Source organism: Molothrus ater, chromosome Z (assembly GCF_012460135.2).
Source record: "Molothrus ater isolate BHLD 08-10-18 breed brown headed cowbird chromosome Z, BPBGC_Mater_1.1, whole genome shotgun sequence".
In the NCBI taxonomy this organism is placed as follows: Eukaryota; Metazoa; Chordata; class Aves; order Passeriformes; family Icteridae; genus Molothrus; species Molothrus ater.
The window spans coordinates 26752052-26773288 of record NC_050511.2 but is presented as its reverse complement, the minus strand read 5'-3'; the positions used below and the strand labels follow the sequence as shown (position 1 = coordinate 26773288).

General features: G+C 37.0%; 1 protein-coding gene across 1 annotated transcript in view; it reads right to left on the bottom strand.

Moving 5' to 3' along the window:
• SMARCA2 (SWI/SNF related, matrix associated, actin dependent regulator of chromatin, subfamily a, member 2) overlaps positions 1-21237 on the bottom strand; it is a 116502-nt gene that overhangs the window by 19391 nt on the left and 75874 nt on the right. Inside the window, exon 28 of the mRNA XM_036402793.2 lies at positions 16982-17200. Within this exon, the coding sequence (XP_036258686.1) occupies positions 16982-17200 (219 nt within the window). The remainder of the gene's footprint in view (positions 1-16981; positions 17201-21237) is intronic.

Sequence of the window (21237 nt, the reverse complement as noted above, 5' to 3'; positions counted from 1 at the left end):
ATAAATATTAGTGAAAAGAAAAGATAAAAGTGAAAAGTTGGGATTTTTTAAAATATTACATATAGTAATTTAGTAAAGACAAATGATAAAAATAAAACCCAAGTAAACTAATATATACTCTTGCACTCTTAAAATTAGTAGCTAGCAGGTAGCAAAGGAACTCTTAGCAAATTACAAATCTATCATCAAACATTAAACTTTCTATTTAGCCAGTAATAAAACAATCAATTACTATATTAAGTTTTCAAAATTTCTATGCATCAATGTAAACTCAGACAGCTTTAAGATCTTAGTGAACCCACTCGAAAATCATTTTGACATTACAAGTAGTACAAAAATGTTGCTATTACAACTCTTAATATTTGTTCTCAAGAGACAAATTTGTATTTTGTACATAAACAATGACATTTAAAACTAAACCTATATGCTTTATTTTGTCTCAAAAGAAGAGACATTTAAAACTAAATCTATATGCTTTATTTTGTCTTAAAACTGTATCATATGAATCAATTATCAGCAGATAGGTTAATGCACTGTGCCTACATCTACACATATGATCCAAGCATGTGGGTATCAGCAGCAACATATTTATTAAGTGAATTCATCTGACTGAGCTCTTTGTTAAAAAAGCTTACTATTCCAGGCCCTAAGTGCCACACTACAAGAGAATGCCCTTCCAAACCTTTACCAGTACGATTATGATACAAATCTCAGGCAGAAATCTCCAGTTCCTGACAGATGATGGGCTGTGTGAGAGTGCAAAATAAGACAGACATCTCCCACGTTCAAATGCCTCTGGATTAGTGAGGTGAACAGCAAGGGAGTCAAGGAAAATAGTACACGAATAAAAATTTAACACTTTCCTTCCATTAAGGAAACTGGACAGAACAGTACCAAAAGAAGTCTGTACACCTCATTTTTTTCAGAGACAGCTGTAAAAATTTAATGTCAAATTTCGTAAGTTGTGAGGCATCTCTTGAAAGGCAAATACGCCAGTGAAATATGAGGACCCTGTGTTAAGTTCAGTACTGACAAAATGTTCCTGCTTTTCTGACGCATATCGCTGTAACTTAGTCCATGCACACAAATCAGTTTCATTTCTAAAGAGGTAAGAGCACACTTATCACGGATTAAAGAAATCAAACTGTCTTCTTCCAAAAAGAAGCTTCCACTTCCCAAGAGCAAATATATATTTTTCAGGAGGCAAGCAGAAGTTACTTCTGACACACTCTGACTCCCTATTGCTGCTTGCAATTAGATTTTCATCTTTCCTAAAGAAGAGTTGTTTTCAGGTGGAAGCATTGCTAGGGAACATTGTTACAACATTGATACCTGAGCTCCAAACAGAAAAAAGTAAGGATAAAATGCAAACTGTTTATTTTCCCAATTTGAAAGACAGGATACTACATATGTATTCTTCTGTTGGTGATAATACAGCACTGTGACTCAACACCTTTTCAATTCAGAATTACAGATGCAAATAAGGATTTAGTACTAACAGCTCAGTTTTGTTTCACGACTGTGTTCTGCAAGTCAACAATTGTGTAGGCCTTATACAACTAATATGTTTTAAAATAATTTTACAGGAATCAGGTAACTCAAGTGTGGTCACAGAGTGAATCAATGGAGGTCCTCATATAAAATCAGCTTTGGTGTCTAAGGCCTGTCTCATTTAGATGGTGGAAAAACTGCAGTACATAATTATTTTTCCTTTGACTGGAGATAATTAGGTAACTAGAAAATTGAGACATAGTGAAAGCTATCAGTACTAGATACAGTCTAAAAACTGGACACACAGAGCAGAAGTGGCACAGAGCCATATATTAAGTCTGCTTGAAGCTATTCAGATGAAACAGGATGTGAGTACAGGACATACAAACTCTTTCTGTGTCCCTCTCCAATTTTAGCTTAATGAGATGAACATTCAGAAAACTTGCTGCATCCCTCAACATCAATGCCCTGTACCTCTCCAACTTGCAAAGCTGAAAGACAGTTATTCTAACTAACATGTGAAGAAATACCCTAGGATGCTAATTAAACTCAGTATTTCAAGAGAAAGTGCTTAAATATAGGTGAACAGAGAAAGCCCACACCATCTTACCAAATCCCTGAACATAAATACTAACCCCATCATACAAAATCTCCAAAAGAATGAGCTTTTTTGGGAACAACAAGTAACTTAACAGGGCATTTTACTGACTATTGGCCAAAAGGCACTAAGGTTTAGGGCTGTTAAGCACTTAAAACCAAAAACCATGCCACTAGTGCAGTAATGAACAGCAGATGACTGCTTTGCAAAATGAAGTTCACATTTACCACATTAGAAGAGAAGAAAGGAAGAAAAGAAACCTAGGGACAGCTGACAATAAACACCAAAACCCCTAAAATGCCATCTACCTAGCCTTACCAATTTCTCTCTTCAACATGATCCTTCTTGGAATATTGTATTGGTATTCCAAGAAAAGTTTTCCTGTTTTGTCTTTTTTGTTGTTGTTGTTATTTTGTTTGTTTTGTTTTTGTTTTTTCTGTCTTGCTCTGTCTGAAATACTACCATTCTTTATTTTACATTTGTTCTCAGATTAAATCTGGCAACCAATGAAGATTTCAACTTTTCACTCTGTAGTTCACATTTTTAAATAGATCTCTTCAAAATCCAGTTCTCTTGCTTATTTTTTTACCAATAACATTCCTGACATCTGGGACTGCTTCTAATTTTCACATTAGAATTGTTTCTAGGCTCTGTACAGCAAGTTTCCTTACATCATAATTGTATCTTGCTATGCAACAACATAGAGGTCAGTATAATAGATAAAGACTGTGAGGAAAAATTACTTTAACACTTGGCAATTAGATTAAAGGGCTTAAGATATTCTATCAACAGTGCAATCAATAAATACATGAAAATAATTTTAAAGGTTGGTGAAGAGTTATTTTAATTCAATTTAGTCTTCTTGTTGAGTATTACTGCACAACAGACTCACCAGTCTAGTTTTTCTGAGACTAAACTGAAACAGAATACAGACCACAATTTGTCAAAGGCAAAGAGTTTGTGATTACATCCAGTTTTAACTTGCTTTCATCAAAGTATTGTTTTTTCTAAAAACACAAAATGCAGTTATTGAAAAAATGTATCAACTTGTAATACATAGTCTTCTCAGACAGGCTGAAATTCCACCAAATATGGTAAATGAGTTCTTCAGCCATATGTTCACCAAGCAAGAGTCTGTGTCGTCACATCACTGAAACTAGCATCTTTTTAAGAAGTGGGAGAAAATAGACTGTTTTCTGTTTTGGATTTGAAAATTATCAATAGTTACCCAATTATTTCCACTGAAACTCCAGCTGCCTATGTTTAATTAGACATTAAGGAGAACAATAATGTAAATTATAGACTTTTCCTAAATTTTGATTCAAAGACTGATGACAAAATGCTCTGACATAACCATGAGAAATGGCCTCAACCAAAGCAATAAAGCATAATATTAAAAAAAAGGTAATGACGTAAAATATTAATAGGATCAAAGCTTTTATCATCAGTGTTTTCTTTTGGGTCTGAGAATATTTTTTCAGGTCAAATATCCTAATATTTAATCTTGATATAAGATATCTTAATGCAGAAGCTTCATCTTTAATATGATAATTATTAAGTAAAGCATCATGCAGAGCCAGTACTGATAAACTCTCTCAATTATGACAAAACCCACTGACAAGTGCATAAAATTTTCCTCTGTTCAAAAGTGAAATCTTGTTAAAAAGAAATAAAAAAAAACTGTAATTAGTCTCATTTGTCCCTCTCCTAAAAGGCAAACAGGGATGTTAAATGGAACTTCTCAAGCTGATTTTGCACCAATGAGATTTTCAAAAACTTTGGGGACAGAGAAATTGAAGAGCACAATTAACTACTCATGATACCAGGACCCCACTGCTTGTCTGCTCAGTGAGCAGTGGAAGTGCTCCATTAGAGGGAAGGAATTGGGTTATAGAAAGAAACAACTGTATCATGCTGACTATAAATATACTTTATTTAACCAATCAGAGCACTGAGAAAATACATACGCACTGTGTCAAGACCCTGAATGTGAAACTACCCAAAAATCATCACTTTTCTGTGGTCTACATTTACTTACCCACACTCTGAGAAGATCTAAAGGTCTGCCAATTGTCTTCTACAGTTTTCAAAATGTCTTGCTAAAAAGACTTAATTTTAAAAACCTCTTGACCAAGCCAACCTCATCTAGGAGCAACAGAAAGATGAGAGAGGAATCTAAAATAACTCTATGCCAGAAATACTGAGATCACGCTCTTACTCTTTATCACTGAACTGTTTTGTTGTGGTGGGATTTTTTGTTTGTGCTTCCCAAACTTTCTTCCCATCATGTTAGAAAGCTAGATAACCTGCTGAAGAATTCTTGTGACTTACAGTAATAATAATAAACCCACTTCTGAACACAGGGGTAAAAACTCTCTCCTTCATGACTGGAGGACAATTTATAATGGACTTGTGAAATATTCGGCAGGAAAATTTCTAGACGATAAACAAACATATTCCAAAAGGGATCTTACAATAGCATTTCTCAAGTGCAAGGTATCCTGGGTATTTCAGATTGCCTTCATATAGTTCAGAACCTTAGAGCAAATTGATAACTCAAAGACTAAATATCTTTAGCAGACTGGTACTGGAAATAGTTGCAGGTATCTTTGGAAGTATGATTGGAAGTAAAATTGAGAGACTGATGAGATATAACTAACTAAAAAAGACACTGGAAGACTGTAATGAAAATATTGCAGGTATGTTTCCCAGCTTCGGATTCACAAGCAATACATCTTAAAGTAAAATCTAAGCCATGATAGAGATGCCTCATTTTCCCCCCCTTTATTTTGCTCACTATGTCAGAGAAACAGATGCTTGTTGCATAGAAAAGATTCTGGAGCATTTAGTAACTGGTGCTACTCAGTGAGGAAGTGAAAATAGGGAAGGTTTCCCCCTTTTTTAATTTTATCAGTCTTATTAAGAATTCTGATTCAGGAAAGCCTACTACAGAGTGTAGAGAACTCTATACTGACTAAGGCATTGTGGGTAATTGGTACTAGAGTTATGCTTTTCCTTAAACAAGTACATTATCTTCCCTACACAAAGGGCAAGGAAAGTTAATTGCATGAGAAAATCACCTTTTCTGATGGGCATCAGGAGAAGGTGGGTGCCGGGGGCGGGGGGTGGTGGTGGTGGTGATTACTTTTCTCATTTTTTCCTAAATTCCTTTAAAATAATAAGCTTGGAATTTAGTCAGCATTAAACATATTTCTGTCTGAGAACAGATGTAATTTCCCTGGCATCTCAAAAGTTTAGAAAGAAAATAGTAATAGCTTGTAATAGCTTAGCTTTTACTGAGGGTTTTGCTTCCAGAACTTACTTCCTTCTTTGGTCTAAAATAAATCTTTTACTGAAGGGATTTATTGCCCTGTTGTTCTTCTGAGGAAATTTTTAATGATTTGCTAAAATAGTTCATGAATTAGTTCAGAACTCATGAACAAAGTTTAATTTAGTAGTATTTCTGTTAGCACCTACACTCCATTCAGGCTCACAGACAAATGTCACAGAAGAGGAGGAAATATGCTGCAATGAAGTTACGGAAATACTCATCAATAATAACCACATTCAAGAACAAAGAGGAATTCAGCATTCCAAGGATTTATCATCTCCTACTAAGGTTAAGACGTTGTTTGCTTTACAAGGGAGATCATGCATAAAAACCCTATCAGAAACACACTTATATCTGACTACTTATAAATAAATAGTTATTCAGGATGGCTTCTTTTCCAAGTTCTGAGGCAAGTATTTACAGCTGTGTTTTATCTCACATTTCGCAAGATACTGTTACTGTTGCAGGTTTCTGAGTAATTCTAAGCAATATTAATTTGTCTTTTTTCCCTTGACATTTACCTTTTTATAAACGTGACATCCTTTTGCTGTGGAAAAAGTAGGAAATCTTTACTTTGCAATGTCTACTGGCAGACTAGCAGCGTGGATGATGTTTTGCAGCTCATAGTGCTAACAACTAAAGATTTCTTCTGTTTGATTTTATTCCTAATGAAAAAGATTTTTAAAATTCAATTTGAGAATGGGAATTAATGGATTTTTAAAAATTACTTTTGAAAAAACGTCCAGGTGTTTAGCCCTTCTTCATTCAAAAAAAATTGTCTCCTTTATCTTCTAAGACCCTACTAATTAAATCAGAAAAATACCTGGTATAAAGACAGGGTTTATACCCTCATCAGACCAGCTCTTTGCAAAGAAACTGCAGTCTTGGCTCTTTCCAGGACATTTGCTTCCATTGATGATTGCAAATATTTGCCGCAACAGGCATCTGCTCTATGGTAAAGATGAAATTGACAATTCTAAGCACTGGAAAAAGGTAAGAAGCCATTACAAACTTGTTCTGCAACATACTCAACAGCAGGATACCATATCTTAGTAGAGTGTTTCCTATGAAGAACAGGATGCCTTTTCTTCCACTATGGAAACAACACAGGTGAGGACTAAAACACAAAGGGATAATTCGCAGATTTCCAGCACGAAACCACTAATTTTGAGATAAATCAGTAGTGTTAGAATAATTGAACTATTTACCTCTCACGTAAACAGATATTCAGGGGTGCCTTCTAAACTGCTCAGAAAAACAGTAGAAGTTTTCTCTCTTTTTGATTAACAGAATAATAGACTAACACAAGGCTTCTAATTTAAAGATAAGCATAAATTTTCTGTGTCCTGAAACCCATGGCTCTTAATGATGTAACAAGAGAAGTCTATAGTACAAAGCTTAAACTGGCATTTTTATGTATGTCGAAATAAACTCAGCTACTGCCGACATATATGTCGGCATATATGCTGTCAAACAATCAAATATTTTCATTTACATGTTCTTCTTTCTTAAATTTAAGTATATTCACATATTCTCAAACGTAATCTTTTATTCCAAGTTTAAAATGTGGAACATAAGTAAATGGGAGCAAAATTGAGAAAATAAACTCAAAACAAAACAGATAAAATATCTTGCAAAAAATAAATACATGAGGAAAAAAAAAGTAACAGCTTTCAGAAACCATTATAGCTTAATTATTTTTCAGGGGATGTTCACAGATCTCTTATATCTACTTATTCACAGAAAATAGCTTAAGATTTTTTGCATTAACATGGGAAATTTGGTTTAAACATCTATCATTATTAATGTAAGTACTGCGAGGCAATTAAGAATGGGAAGCACACAGTGTTAAGAGAGCATGATATGACAAAAACATATTGTAAGAGATTAGAATACTCACTTCCTGTGCCAAAAGAGGAAAATATTTATAGAAATAGAGTACTTAAATAATAAATACTAGGAAGTATCTCTTTATGACAATTCCAGTATAGCTTTTTAATAACTGAGAGGAATTTGGAGGAAGACTGCATGGAATGAAACTAAGTAAAAGTTTGGAAAACTTGCTGAAAAAAAGCTAAATTATATGTATCTTTTATGTATTTTATATCAAAACAGTATGTTGTGATGCTACCTTTGAGCACTGATGCAGTGAGTTCCATGTCTTCGGGATGCTTCTGAAGGCGCAGTTATATGACCATGCCAGGACTCACAGTAGATCCTGATCCTTTAATATGCATATTACAACCTAGAAGTAAAAATCTAATATGACCAGTATCTGTCTAGAAGGCTTTTTTGTTCTTCTGGGATAAGTTGCATTGCAAATCACAGTCTGATGAGCACAAACTATTACCTACAAGCAATACAAAAAATTCTTGAAAAGCCAATGACTTAAGAGCACATGAAGTTTCTCAACAAAATGATGTATAGTATAGTATAGTATAGAGCATATACAAAAATCTAAAGAATGGCTGGAAGCAACAACAAAGTCCGGTTCTGCATTTGAAACTCAGCTAAAAATGTCAAATGCCTCTGAAAAGAATACACGATGAATAGCCATGGAACTTGATAAACATGCAAATTCCAGAGTATGGGACAAAATTACATGGTTGTGGTTACTTGGAAGTTCTTGTAGGATTTTTTTAAGGTTAAAATTTTACCACTAGAATAAGTAAGTACACTACTGTACTCATCAAGCAGGGTACTTCAGGATGACTCAGGAAGCTAACTGACAATCATGACATGGCTAAGCACTGGCTGAATAGTTTTTGAGAAATTCAGACTGAAACCTTTGTGTTCTTCCATATCTGTTAAGTTAGTACTTCCATACTTGTTTACTTACAAGAAAAGACAAATTGCTATCATTTAAGTTGCTATAGAAGTAGTTTCTATAGAAGAAGCAGAGCTCTGCATACATACACCAACCTATCAGAAGAATTATTTTGCCTATATGCATACTGCATAAAAAACATCAGCATAAAGCCTTCCATCACCTGCTCAGGTCTGCCTTCAGAAGACAGCCTTTTACAAATGGCTCCCTTTTCACAGAGTGAATAAATACTTTGGCCAAAATATACACTTTGAAGGTATGGGTAACTTACCCATGTCACAAATGCAAATCAACATACGAAAATTTAATGTCTTTATTAAAAAACTGATATGTGACAGAAGGTTAGGTACCATACAACATACCGTTGTTACTTTCAAGTCATGTCAGAGAACATAACAATGCAATGGACCCAAATATTAAAATGTTTGCTGCTTCTTGTTCCATTGTCATATATGCCCTCAGCAACAACAATGCTTTAGACTTCAAACGCAGACCCTGGTTCACATGGGTTTTGTGAATTACTTAATAGCTGGTTTTATTTCAGTTTTAGAGTCATAGAACATCCTGAGTTGGAAGAGTTCAATTCCTGGCCCTGCACAGGAGAGCCAGAAGAATCACACCACGTGCCTGAGAGCATTATGCAAATGCTGCTTGAGCTCTGTCAGGCTTAGTAACCACTTCCCTGGAGAGTCTCTTCTAGTATGCAAACACCTTCTGCGTGAAGAACCTTTTCATAATACCCAATCTAAACCTCCCCTGACACAACTTCAGGCCATTCCCTCAGGTCCTGCCACTGGTCACCACAGAGAAGAGATCAGTGCCTGTCCTTCCTCTTCCCTTCACAACAAAGTTATAACTGCAATGAGGTCTCCCCTCAATCTCCTTCAGGCAGTTGACAGGAATTTTGAACTTCCATAAGGAGTATTTCTGGCATCTTAACCACAGGGACTAATTCTTCTTCTGAAAAATTTTGCACTTGAAACAGTAAAAATTTAACAAAACATGAAACCCAGATTTTTAACTCACAACTTCCAGGCTATATAAACTTGGTATGTCAGAGGATACAGTTATTTCAAAGAAATTTAAGTTTATTTTATTCTAATGCTAACAGCACTCCCTACATTTTTTTACAGTAAGTATTTATTTGGCATTATTATTTAAGGTTATCTAGAGGAGAACAGATGTACAATTCTACTTCAAGGCACGTTAATATGTGTTATCGTACTTTACATGTAACATTGTATAGTCAAAATCAGACTGAAATAAAAAGAATCCTATGAAAATATGACACTGTTTTACTGGAAGGTACTCCTCATAAACACCTGTTCAGATTTCCTGACTTGAAGTCTTTCTCAAAAAAAAAAAAAAAATTTCTTTATGGAGAATATCTCTGAAGAAGAAGCATTTAAGAAGCATTTCAAAGTACTTTTTTAGTTTTCAAAATTAATACTCTTGACCCTGATTCCACATTCTGAGAAAAGACAAGAGAATTTCTGAGAAAGTCACACAGCGTGATCAGGCTCTTTCCCTTAGAAACTAACAAAGCTATCCTGCCAAAATAGTGAACCAAAGCTATCAGGTAGATGCATTTAAATTCCCTCTCATCCATGAAAAACCAAGAAAATACACTTTTTGCTTCACTAGTTTTAATTTCACTACAATATGAAAGTACCCTTTTTTCCTTTTCTTAAGTAGATTCTGAATTGAATTTAATGGAAAGGACATGAAAGATAGGTAGTAAGTATACCAAATACAAAAATGGTTCAATGAGGTCTTGAAGTCATATCCAATTGTATAACCTTTCAAAAAGCAGCTTCCACATGCATAAAACTTATCTAATATTCACACTGAATATTAGCAGTACCTGGAGCATTCTGATGATCACTGGTCACAAAATAGACAACACCCTTGGATGATGAACTTTTTAATCTTCCAGGAACAGTCTTTTACATGTGACTTTTTTTCCCGTACAGCTTAACAAATTCAATTGCATCTGCAATTCAATACTACAGAGCATGGTTTAGATCAAAATGCAATTTTCTTCAAATGTCCTGCGCAAATACTCACTTGATTGTGAAACAGGTTTAGCAGCAACTCAGGAAATTTTGCAATTGCAACCAGAAATGTTATAGAGTAGAAAGAAAGAGAGAAAACCAGGGGTGCAGGGGTATTATGCACATAAACTACTCAGATAAACTATCCACTGGGTAAAAACTTTTTTTTTCCCTCCTTCTATGAATTTCAGCGTCCAATACTGACTAAAACCACTACAGACTACAATAATAATTCTACACACAGGTATTTCAGTACTTGTTGTAGGAAGGCCTAAACAACAGGCCCTGTGCCAAAGCTGACCTCTAGATGAACTCTCCAACCAAAAGTTATGTGTAGCCATTAATCAGTGAAGCATTATTAGCAATACGATATATGTACCTGCTCACTGGTGAAACACGTATTTACCTTTCTGTATTTAGAAACAGGACAAGGCCACATCTGGCCTTGTTTGTAGGCGAAGGATCAAAGACAACTCCCCTGGCTCCTCCTTGAGCCCTGGCAAGGCTTTGGGAGAAACCCAATAGGAGGATAAAACCAGATGATTCTGTATTAGAAGTAATGGTAGCTTGCTTATTATAAAAGCTGGGCTACTCTCACCGTGAAGTCAGAAGCCTCGCTGCCTGCAAGGTGGATGCACCACAGGATTTCCCAGCTGCAGGACATGGTTTTCCAGTCCTTCACTGTGACACCTTCCCTGGGTTGATATGTAGATCTGGATGAAGGGTAAAGCAGGGCAACTGTAACCTTTCTTAATCACTACAGGCATTTTTTGTAGTAATGATTAGATGCACTGTTTAGTTTATCCTTTTGTGATTCTTTGCAGTTTTGCATTATAGAAAACTACACTATCCCTTAAGTTGGTGTCTGTCTCTGACCCTAACCATCAGCAAAACACTACTGTAAAATCAAATTCCACTATGCCAGTTTACAAAAATATGTCTTAAAATACCTTCCTAGTATTGATTCTGAAGTTATATATATAGAACTGAAGCTCTTTAAGAAAACACAAACCTACTTGAAAACTTTTAGCAATTTATACCAAGTTATACCAACAAATCGACCCAAATTTACTATCTCTGCTATCAAACCTGTTAACAGACAGGTTTGAAAGTAAAGTGTGTAAAATCCAAAATTTAAAGTTCCAGTTGTTAAGGAAACAGTTAAAAACACATCAAAAATTTTTCCTGCTAGGTAGTTTATTATACCATGTAACTTTAGTAAACATAAACAAAATTTATGCCTATGTTAAACAGTAACATCAGATATTTTGTATGAGTGAAAGCCAGCACTGTTTTTCTTTAAGTAAGACTGACTAATTACAAACCAAATGCATGAATTTCACTTACAATTTTAGATCAGCAAAACAAGCATGACTTTTACATGTCTGCCTGACATAAATGAGATGCTGTTAATTTTGTAATCAGGTATGCTTCCCTGGCCAGCATGTAAAGCTATTTCAAATTAACAAGGACAACTGGAGACTATGACTTTATTTATGTCATCTAGCCAGCAATTAAATTGCATGAGAAGCTGAAACCAGATGCAAGAGTCTTAAGGGTCTTTTACCAACTCAAATAAATCCTCTGTTTCTTGAAGCCCGTCTCAGGCAATCAAATTCTTAGTAGATGACCCCTCTCAAAAATACTATGCCATGGGAACCAGCAAAGTATTTTCTGTAGAAGTGGTGCAGGGACAGAATCTGCTGAAGCATGAAATACGTCCAGAATATAAATGCTTTGTAGATCGGGAAGCAAACTCCTCCTTCCAGATTTTTTTTTTTAAAGGAGATATGGTTGTCATGCCACCAGTTATAGAACAGCGAGCTGCAGCGACAGCTAGTGAATGAAGCCTGTTACTGTCTTAAGAGTTTTCCTGGGAGACTGTCAACGAATGACAGGCTGCTCTCCAGCAGCAGCACAATCTCACTAAATACTGCCTATGATAACAGGTTTGGCCTCTGTTATTATTTTGTCCCTTGCTTCTACAGTCAGTTACTTGATCTCCTAGGAAGAAGGGAGCTTGGCATACTTGGTCAGTGTACAGACATGCATACAGACCTCAAGGTACGCTGTCCTTGAGGTCCTGTTGGGATGTGCCAGAGCTACACTGTCCAGTGTTGGCATGTATCAGCAAGAGTTCAGGATCTAACTTAAAAAGAGCCAGCACCTACTCCACAATCAAGAGCTGTGGCTGCTGAATGAGGCAAAACACCCTGAAAAAGATCTAGTCAGCTCCGCAAGACATAAAAGAGACAGCTCAGTACTAGACAGCAATATTATAAACCAACCTACTGATCAGAAACAGAAGATTTTGTTCAGAAAACTCTATAAGAAGATAGCAGCTACAGCAAGAGAAGAAAAGTGAGGGGTATCCCTCACTGCTAAATAAATCTCCTTATTTTGTAATACTGCAATAAAAATAGACCCATGGTTAGCTTTGGAAAATGGCATCTACCACCTTTTTTTTTGTTGACATAGTTAAGCATTCCCTTGAATATGCTGTGCAACACTATTATTATGACATCTTCTTGAGATGCCATTACAGAAAAATCAAACATATTCTCAAAGACATGAAAGTGACTTCTGCTGAGAGTGCAATGAGTGTGACAAAGAACTCTGTTTCACACACATGAAAAATAAGGTAATTTTAAAAAATCCAAAAAACTTACATTACTTTATTTCGTTACTTTACATTACTTTATTATCTATCCAATTAGGTAGTTTTATTCTGAAAGTGCACAAGCAATGATACATTATAAATGTAATGCCACTGAAGAGACCAGAAAGTATTATAGAATCACAGAATCACTAGGTTGGAAGAGACCTTTAAGATCATCAAGTCCAACCCATGCCCTAACACCTCAACTAAACCATGGCATCAAGTGTCATATCCAGTTGTTTTTTTTTAACACATCCAGGAATGGTGACTCCACCACCTCTCCAGGCAGGCCATTCCAATATTTTATCACCCTCTCTGTGAAAAACTTTTCCCTAATATCCAAACTGTATTTCCCTTGGTGCAGCTTGAGTCTGTGTCCTCAAGTTCTGTTAGTTGCTGCCTGGAGAAAGAGATCAAACCCCACCTGACTACAGCCACCTTTCAGGGAGTTGCAGAGAGTGATGAGGTCACCCCTGAGTCTCCTTTTCTCCAGGCTAAACACCCCCAGCTCCCTCAGTCGTTCCTCACAGGGTTTGTGCTCCCAGCCCCTCTCCAGCCTCGCTGCCTCCTCTGGACACGCTCCAGCATCTCAAGGTCCTTCCCAAACTGAGGGCCCAGAACTGGACACAGCACTCGAGGTGTGGCCTCACCAGAGCTGAGTACAGGGGAGAATGACCTCCCTGCTCCTGCTGGCCACACTGTTCCTGACACAGGCCAGGATGCCTTTGGCCTTCTTGGCCACCAGGGCACACTGCTGGCTCATGTCCACTCAGTTGTCACCAGTGCCCCCAGGTCCCTTTCCAGCCACACCGTCCCCAGCCTGTAACGCTGCAGGGGGTTATTGTGGCCAAAATGCAGGACTCAGCACTTGGATTTATTAAACTTCATCCCACTGGACTCTGCCCATCCATCCAACCATGCCAGGTCTCTCTGTAGAGCCCTCCTACCCTCCAACAGATCAACACATGTCCCCTACTTGATGTCACCTGCAAACTTATTAATGAAGGACTAAGTCCCCTCGTCCATGTCATCAATAAAAATATTAAACAGAACTGGCCCAGCACAGACCCCTGAGGGACACCTCTGCTGACTGGCCCCAGCTGGATGTGGCACTGTTCACCTCCACCCTCTGGCCCCGGCCATCCAGCCAGTTCTGAACCCAGCACAGAGTGCTCCTGTCCAAGCCGTGGGCTGCCAGCTTGTCCAGGAGTGTGCTGTGGGAGACGGTGTCAAAGGCCTTGCTGAAGTCCAAACAGACAACATCCACAGCCTTTCCTGCATCCACCAGGCAGGTCACTTGGTCACAAAAAGAGACCAGGTTGGTCAAACACGACCTACCCCTCCTAAACCCATGGTGGTTGGGTCTGATACCCTGGCCATCCTGTAAGTGCTGCATAATGGCACTTAATATAAATTGCTCCATTATCTTACGTGGTACTGAGGTCAGGCTGATTGGTCTATAATTACTAGGGTCCTCCTTTCTACTCTTTTTGTGAATGGGTACCACATTGGCATCTGGAACACCTCACCAGTGAGCCAGGAGTTCTTATTAGCAGTTCTTATGCTTCCATTTGTTTCATCACACCCTCAAATGCACCTGAAAGCATGTTAAACTAGGTATACAATAGAATTATAATAGTAATTACAATACACTATGAAGCAGTCTGTCCTAAGGCAACTTAGTGAATTTGAAAACTTGCTTAATTACTCAACAGAGAGAAGCGAGAATAATTTCTCTCAACAGAAGAACAAGCCATGGTGAAAAAAGGGTAGTATATGTAGCATATGTACCATCTTGCCTAGCAAGGTTTCTAACTTGGCTTCGCAATACAGTCTCAGAAGCAAACGATAAAAACAATTACTACCAAGTGTATGGAGACCTGCTAAAAAATTATTCTCAGAGTAGTCCTTTATAGCTTTTTATCAAATGGTCCATCACTTCAGTGTTCTTATTGTCTTTAGAAAGACAGAATAGAAAGTACGCCTACTGAATCTCAAGAGAACACCAAGTTGACCAGAAATTCACCCTAGGACAGGCTTAAAATTGCAAGTAATTTTGGTGAAGAAAACTTGAAAATTATTCAACAAGGGTATACGCTAAATCCTCTTAGGAAGGAAAGACTGACTGTATGAAACATGGTTTTGAAAAGCTGGCAAGGAAGTAGAGCCACAGAAAAGGATTAAGGTCTTAGACTGGATCAAAAATTTAACATGAGACAATACCTTCCATGTTAGAAAATGAACTACTGAACTATGAGGTTGTACTACAGAAGTTATGCAAAAGAACTCCTCCTTATTCAAATGACAATGCATCTGGAATTCTCATGTCTTTTGATCAAACTTGTAGAATGAAGTCAGTCACATGGAAAACAACTATGGGAAGCCACTGAAAACAATCAGGAGATTCGGAAAACAGGAACTATGGGAAAAGACTGCATAATCATGGTTAACTTTTGGAACTTACTCAACTGGGAGACAACTCTCCTATGACACAAAGAAATGTTTAAAAAAAGTGCTATCAGGCTACTCTGTGTGAGCAGAGTTATTAAGACCATGTAATTAGATGAAAATTCAACAGGAAAATTAAAATAAAATATAATAAAAAGCCAAACAGTCAGAAACAATCCACTGCAGACTTCTAAATTCACTGCTCAGAAATGGCTAGAAGAGGTAAGATCTGGAACTTCTATTATAAATGACATAGGACTGTATGATTCTGCCTGCAGTATGACAGGGATCACAGGATTTCTTTTAGGCCTGCTATTTTTGACAATAAAGCCCTCAAAACAAATATTACAGCCAACTGAAGCACGAAACACAAAAGCCAAAGCTAACTTCTATGCTGCCATAGCCAGAGTGTTCCATCTTTAAAAGAAGTAGCTTAAAATGACCCTGAGTAAATGTACACTATACTGCATGCACTTCCACTGCAGGATAAGGTAAATCTTCAAGAATCCAAACAGGAGTTTATTTTTTTAGATCTTTCTTCTCCACTTGAAAATGTCAGGTATCAAACTTCTGCATTTTCACAGACTTGCTTAAACTTACAGCTTTTGAATAATTCAGGCCTTTTCTTCCCTAAGCAACAGGTCTGGATTAGCTCTTAGTACAGTATTGCACCATGCAGTCTCCCAAACATCCCATATTAAACTACGTAGGAAAGATTTTTATCTATCTTCAGGGAATTACACAAAACCTACACTGTATATTCTTGTTGTTATTGTCTGTAATCAAACAGACAAGTTTTTAAAACAAAACTTAAACTCTGTCAAACCATTTAATTTAGTTTTGCACTTATAATATTTCATTTATAAATTTTGGAAATCATACTATAACAACAAAATTTTTGAAAAGCCTTTCCAACAATCACCTTTTTACCATGCTCTTGCTACCACATTGAAAAGACACATGCATTATTATTCATGGAATGTAGATTTCAAAGAACAGCAAGAGACAAAATCCTAGATTTGGTGTTAGTTTAGTGTAGAATCTTTGCTTTCAGGCCTTAAAATTCTTAAATCATTTACCAAATGTTTTGATCTCAGTGGAGTTAATAAATGCTCAATACTTGGAAATTAAATAGCCTGAGAGAAAGAAAATTTAAGTGAAAATTTCTGAATTCTTAAAAGGATTAAATATAGGCATTAAAAAATATAATAAGCTTGTGTGGCACAGAAAGTTTAAATATATACTGACTAACGGTCTTCATGAATATTGAACAATTCTTCATGCATCTGAAAGACGACACACACAAAAGTACCTGAAGATGTAAGATCCATGCAAATAAGAACAGTTGCAATAGAATGCTATCATAGCATTCTAAGACCCAGCACTTAGTAACACTGATTTAAGTTTGTAGAGAGCAGTTCAAAACTTACTTATATCTTCAACATAGCAGCAGAAGCTGGATAATGAGGATATTTTAAGCCTAAAATTGTGCTCACTCCAAAATGAGAAGAAAAACCTACCACAAATGTGTAAATTTCAAGTGTATAAAACAACCAACCAACCAACAACCTACCCGCAGCCACTGTTTCTCTGTGAGAGCATCACTGTAGTCCACATCCCTGCGCTGACGGGATCCTCTTCCAAATATTTTCTCTTCTTCCTCTTCACATGTGAGCCTTTCAACTTCAGCATCATCCTTAATAATCCAGGATGGTAATTCATCCTCCTCCATCAAGCGAGGTTTACGTTTAGGGTTTCTGGCATCTTCCCTGCGACGATCCATGTCCATGCGCTGCAATGACAATTGGCAAAGGATAAAAAGGTTTTAAAGGCAATTATTAAGTGAACTGTATCAATGCCCACATCTCTAATAACTCTTGAAACTTTAAACCAAGTCCTTCCCAGATATCTCCCTTTCATAATATTCCTAAATACTTCTAAAATGCATCTGTAAAAGGAAGCTACACTCAATTGTTAATTTCCAGTCATATTCACTACTTCATAACTAGCTTTCACTGACAGAACTAAGACAACACACTGCAAAGTGACACAAAGCAGATCACAAGAACACTGCTGTCCCCATAAGGTTTTACTACTATGTACTAAAAAGAGTAACTAAAATACACTAGTTTTGTTACCCTGAATATTAGAAGAAAATTTAAAAGTTGTTATAAGAAACAAAGACTCAAAGGAGAACTAATAAATTCAGAGAAAGGCTTGTTTACACAGAGCCAGAAAGCCAACACGCTCGAACCCCTGAATTTTTTTCTGATTTATTGTTGTACCAGACGAAAATCGAAACACCAAAATATCAGATAAGCTTAGGTAAAGTGCTACAAACATAAGAAGGTGATGTTAAGACTTTCAGCTGAAATTTAAATAATCATTCATTTCACGTGGGGTGAACAATGGCTCAGACATGGAGACAGAGGATACATTCCTACAATCTACTGCTGATTCATCAGTGAGGTGTTTTATAATCCTCCTGGGGAAGCATCCACCTCTGTCGACTACATACTGACCTGGCTCTCATGGTCCCATGAATTGCACCTGCATTGCCTTAAGTACTCAAATCAGATAATATGAATAGGCATTTCAAATTGGCCTTTTGAAGACTCATACAGTACTTAACACTCAGTAATCAGCTGCTAAACAGAGAAAACAACCAGATGGCCACCAACATTTCACTTTTGTATTTGAAAAAAATTATGTAAATAGACTGGCATCAGAATTGGCTGTAGCATCATATGAGGCTACTGCTTTGGCCACTAAAACGTCATAAAAAAACCATTCTCAATTATGTACAAATGTCTCCCTTGTGTACATGATGCTGCACTTAAAACATGATGCCAACTAGACATATCATCCTTTTACAATAATGCATGTCATATTATCCTTTTACAATTAATGCATGTCTGCTAGCCAAAACAGACATCCATTAATTCAGAGGTATTATCTCTCTGGAGGGACAGTCAAACCCAGCCAAATGTAAAACCTGAGGCTTAGTAATGGCATCATTGAATATGCTGAATCTTCTCTCATCTTGGGACATCTCAAACACAAGCATTTCTAAAACATGACCTCAAGAAGTTCATCTTACAACTTGTTTTCATCACCTTGCCTTGTGCACTATCCAATTTCTAAACTCAGTGAAAAGCAGAAAGCAAGAAGTGGTCTTCAGTCTGTAGGTCCAACTATGTTCAAGAAGCAACTATAAATACATGGGCATTTTCCCTGTTCCCTGTTACTTTAGACAACAGTGAATGGGCTGAGCAGCCTGTAGTTTTTTATAGCAGACTTCCATATTTCACCTATTAAAAAACATCCCATTCAATTTGAATTAATTTCAAGATGTCTCATTCAAGCCAAACATGTGGCTTGGTTTATTCTAACATGACAACCAGACAGCTGCACCAAGAGACAGCTCAAATGGGATAAATGAAATAGATTGCTCTATTTCTATTATTTAGCCGAGAACCTGAGTGTTGTCAAAAGATGGCATATTTTAATGCCATTAAAAACAGGAACTCAATGCTGAAACTTTGTATTTTTTCCTCAATGACTATATTTCTTTGTCTAACACAAAAACTGAACACTAAGATAGTACATTATGATAGCTGTTTTCTGATATAATAGTGCTTGGGAAGGAAAATTAAAGATAATCTCAGTTAATGTGAGTTATCAGAGATATAAACTGATTTTTTTTCCCTGAGGATACTACTCAAACCGTATTTACACCTGGGAAATCTCCAGTTCTATCTTCCCATCTCTTTCCAAAACCTGTGCTTCCAAGAGACATCTATATTATTTTTATATAACTAATAATGATAAGCTTTCTGTCATCAATAAGGCCTAAATGCTAAAAATAATATGCTACTACTACTTAAACCTAAGCAAAGAACTTGAACGTTGGCACATTCAAGCCCTAAAATTTCCAGTTCAGAAAAACCACAGAACACTACTGTCCTCTGAACTGTGGATGGTTATCTTAAACTTTCCAAATTATAACTAGAAGAGTCCTTGGAAGAAACATCAAAGCCATTCTATGTAAAAGTTTCTAAATTATAACTAAGATAGTCCTTGGAAAAAAACATTCAAACCACTCTGTGTAAAATCTGTAATTTATACATCCAGTTCTAGTAGATTGCCATTTTCACTTCAAGGAGATTAACATATTAGTACAACTGGAGTTTTGGTACCCATTTGGCCTTCCACTTGAAAGGCATTTTTACATCAAAAATCATGTTCTTTTAATGTTTTCTTTACTTTATTTAAGCAGTTTTAACAGTAAAGGGAACTATTTATTTTCCAGAAAAGTAGCTTATTGAAGTATTCTTACGAAATGACCAGAGTTGTACAGGTCACATAAACCCCCCGATTTTTCTCTGAATATTTTCCAATTTTTTTTATGATGTGAAGCCTCTAAAAACCACAGGAACAAAGTCCACTTGTACACACCTTCTCCCTGAACAGTGAATTAGCTCTACAGCCACATTTCAGGTCCTGTGTCAAACAACACTTCTAACCTGCAAAGTGACTATAGCAAAGATGCTCATGGAACTGATCTTTCTTGTTGCTCACTTCAAATAAGTAAAATACATGCTTTTACACACCTAAGACACTAAGACACCCAAACACACTTTTGTTGGGTATTGCAGACTCCTGAATTCTGATTACATATGCACAGCTTTAAAAGGGAATGAAGTGGCACAGGTATAACTACAGCAAGGAAAATACAGACTACCTTTTGGTTTTTATCTGACTATGCAAGACTTGAAATATTGATAAAAAGACAAATAGCTCTGACTGCCAAACTTGCTTTTCACATTTTTCTTTTACAGAGAAACAGTTTACAAAAAATTAAAACCATTTTTTGTATTAACAATTTAAATTATTTCTTAGCTATTAATATTTAACTACAATCTTACTGTCTTACTATTTTCAAACCCTGGCTTTCAAAGCGTGTAGTTTTGCCTCTTAAAATTTTTACTACCAACTCCTTACTTTCCCTTAAAAACTTCCACGTAAATTAATATGAAAAACACATTCAGCCCACACAGCTTCACAAACGACTTGGATGCAGGACTTGAAGGGATACTAAGCAAGTTCACAGACAATAAAAAAACTGGGAGGAGCTAGTGACTCCCTCAAAAGTAGGGAGGGACTGCAGAGACACCTTGACAAATGAGAGGACTGGGAAATTACCAACCTTATGACATTCAAAAAGGTTGAGAGCCAGATTCTGCTTCTGGGATGGGGCAGCCCTGGGATGTGCAGACAGACTGGGGAATGAGATGCTGGAAAGCAGTGCCACAGAGAGAGACCAGTGGGCCCTGGTTGATGGCAAGTTGAACATGGTCAGCAGTGCCCTGGCAGCCAGGAGGGCCACCCGTATCCTGGGGGAATCAGGCCCAGCATGGCCAGCTGAGCAAGGGAGGGGATTGTCCTGCTGTGCTCTGCACTGGGGCAGCCTCACCTCCAGTGCTGGGTTCTGGGTGCCACAGTGTAAGAGAGATACAAAACTATTGGGGAGTGTCCAAAGGAGGGCCACAAAGATGGTGAAGAGCCTTAAGAGGAACCATTATGAAGAGCAGCTGAGGTCTCCCATTTTCTTCAGTCTGGAGAAGAGTGGGGGGAAGACCTCATTGCAGTCAAGCACCTTGTGAGGAAAAGAGGAGGGGCAGGCACTGATCTCTTCTGCGGTGACCAGTGACAGGACCGGAGGTAATGGCCCAAAGTTGTGTCAGAGATGGTTTAGGCTGGATATCAGGATAAGGTTCTTTACCCAGAGAGTCATGGAGCACTGGAACAGGCTCCCCAGAGAAGCTG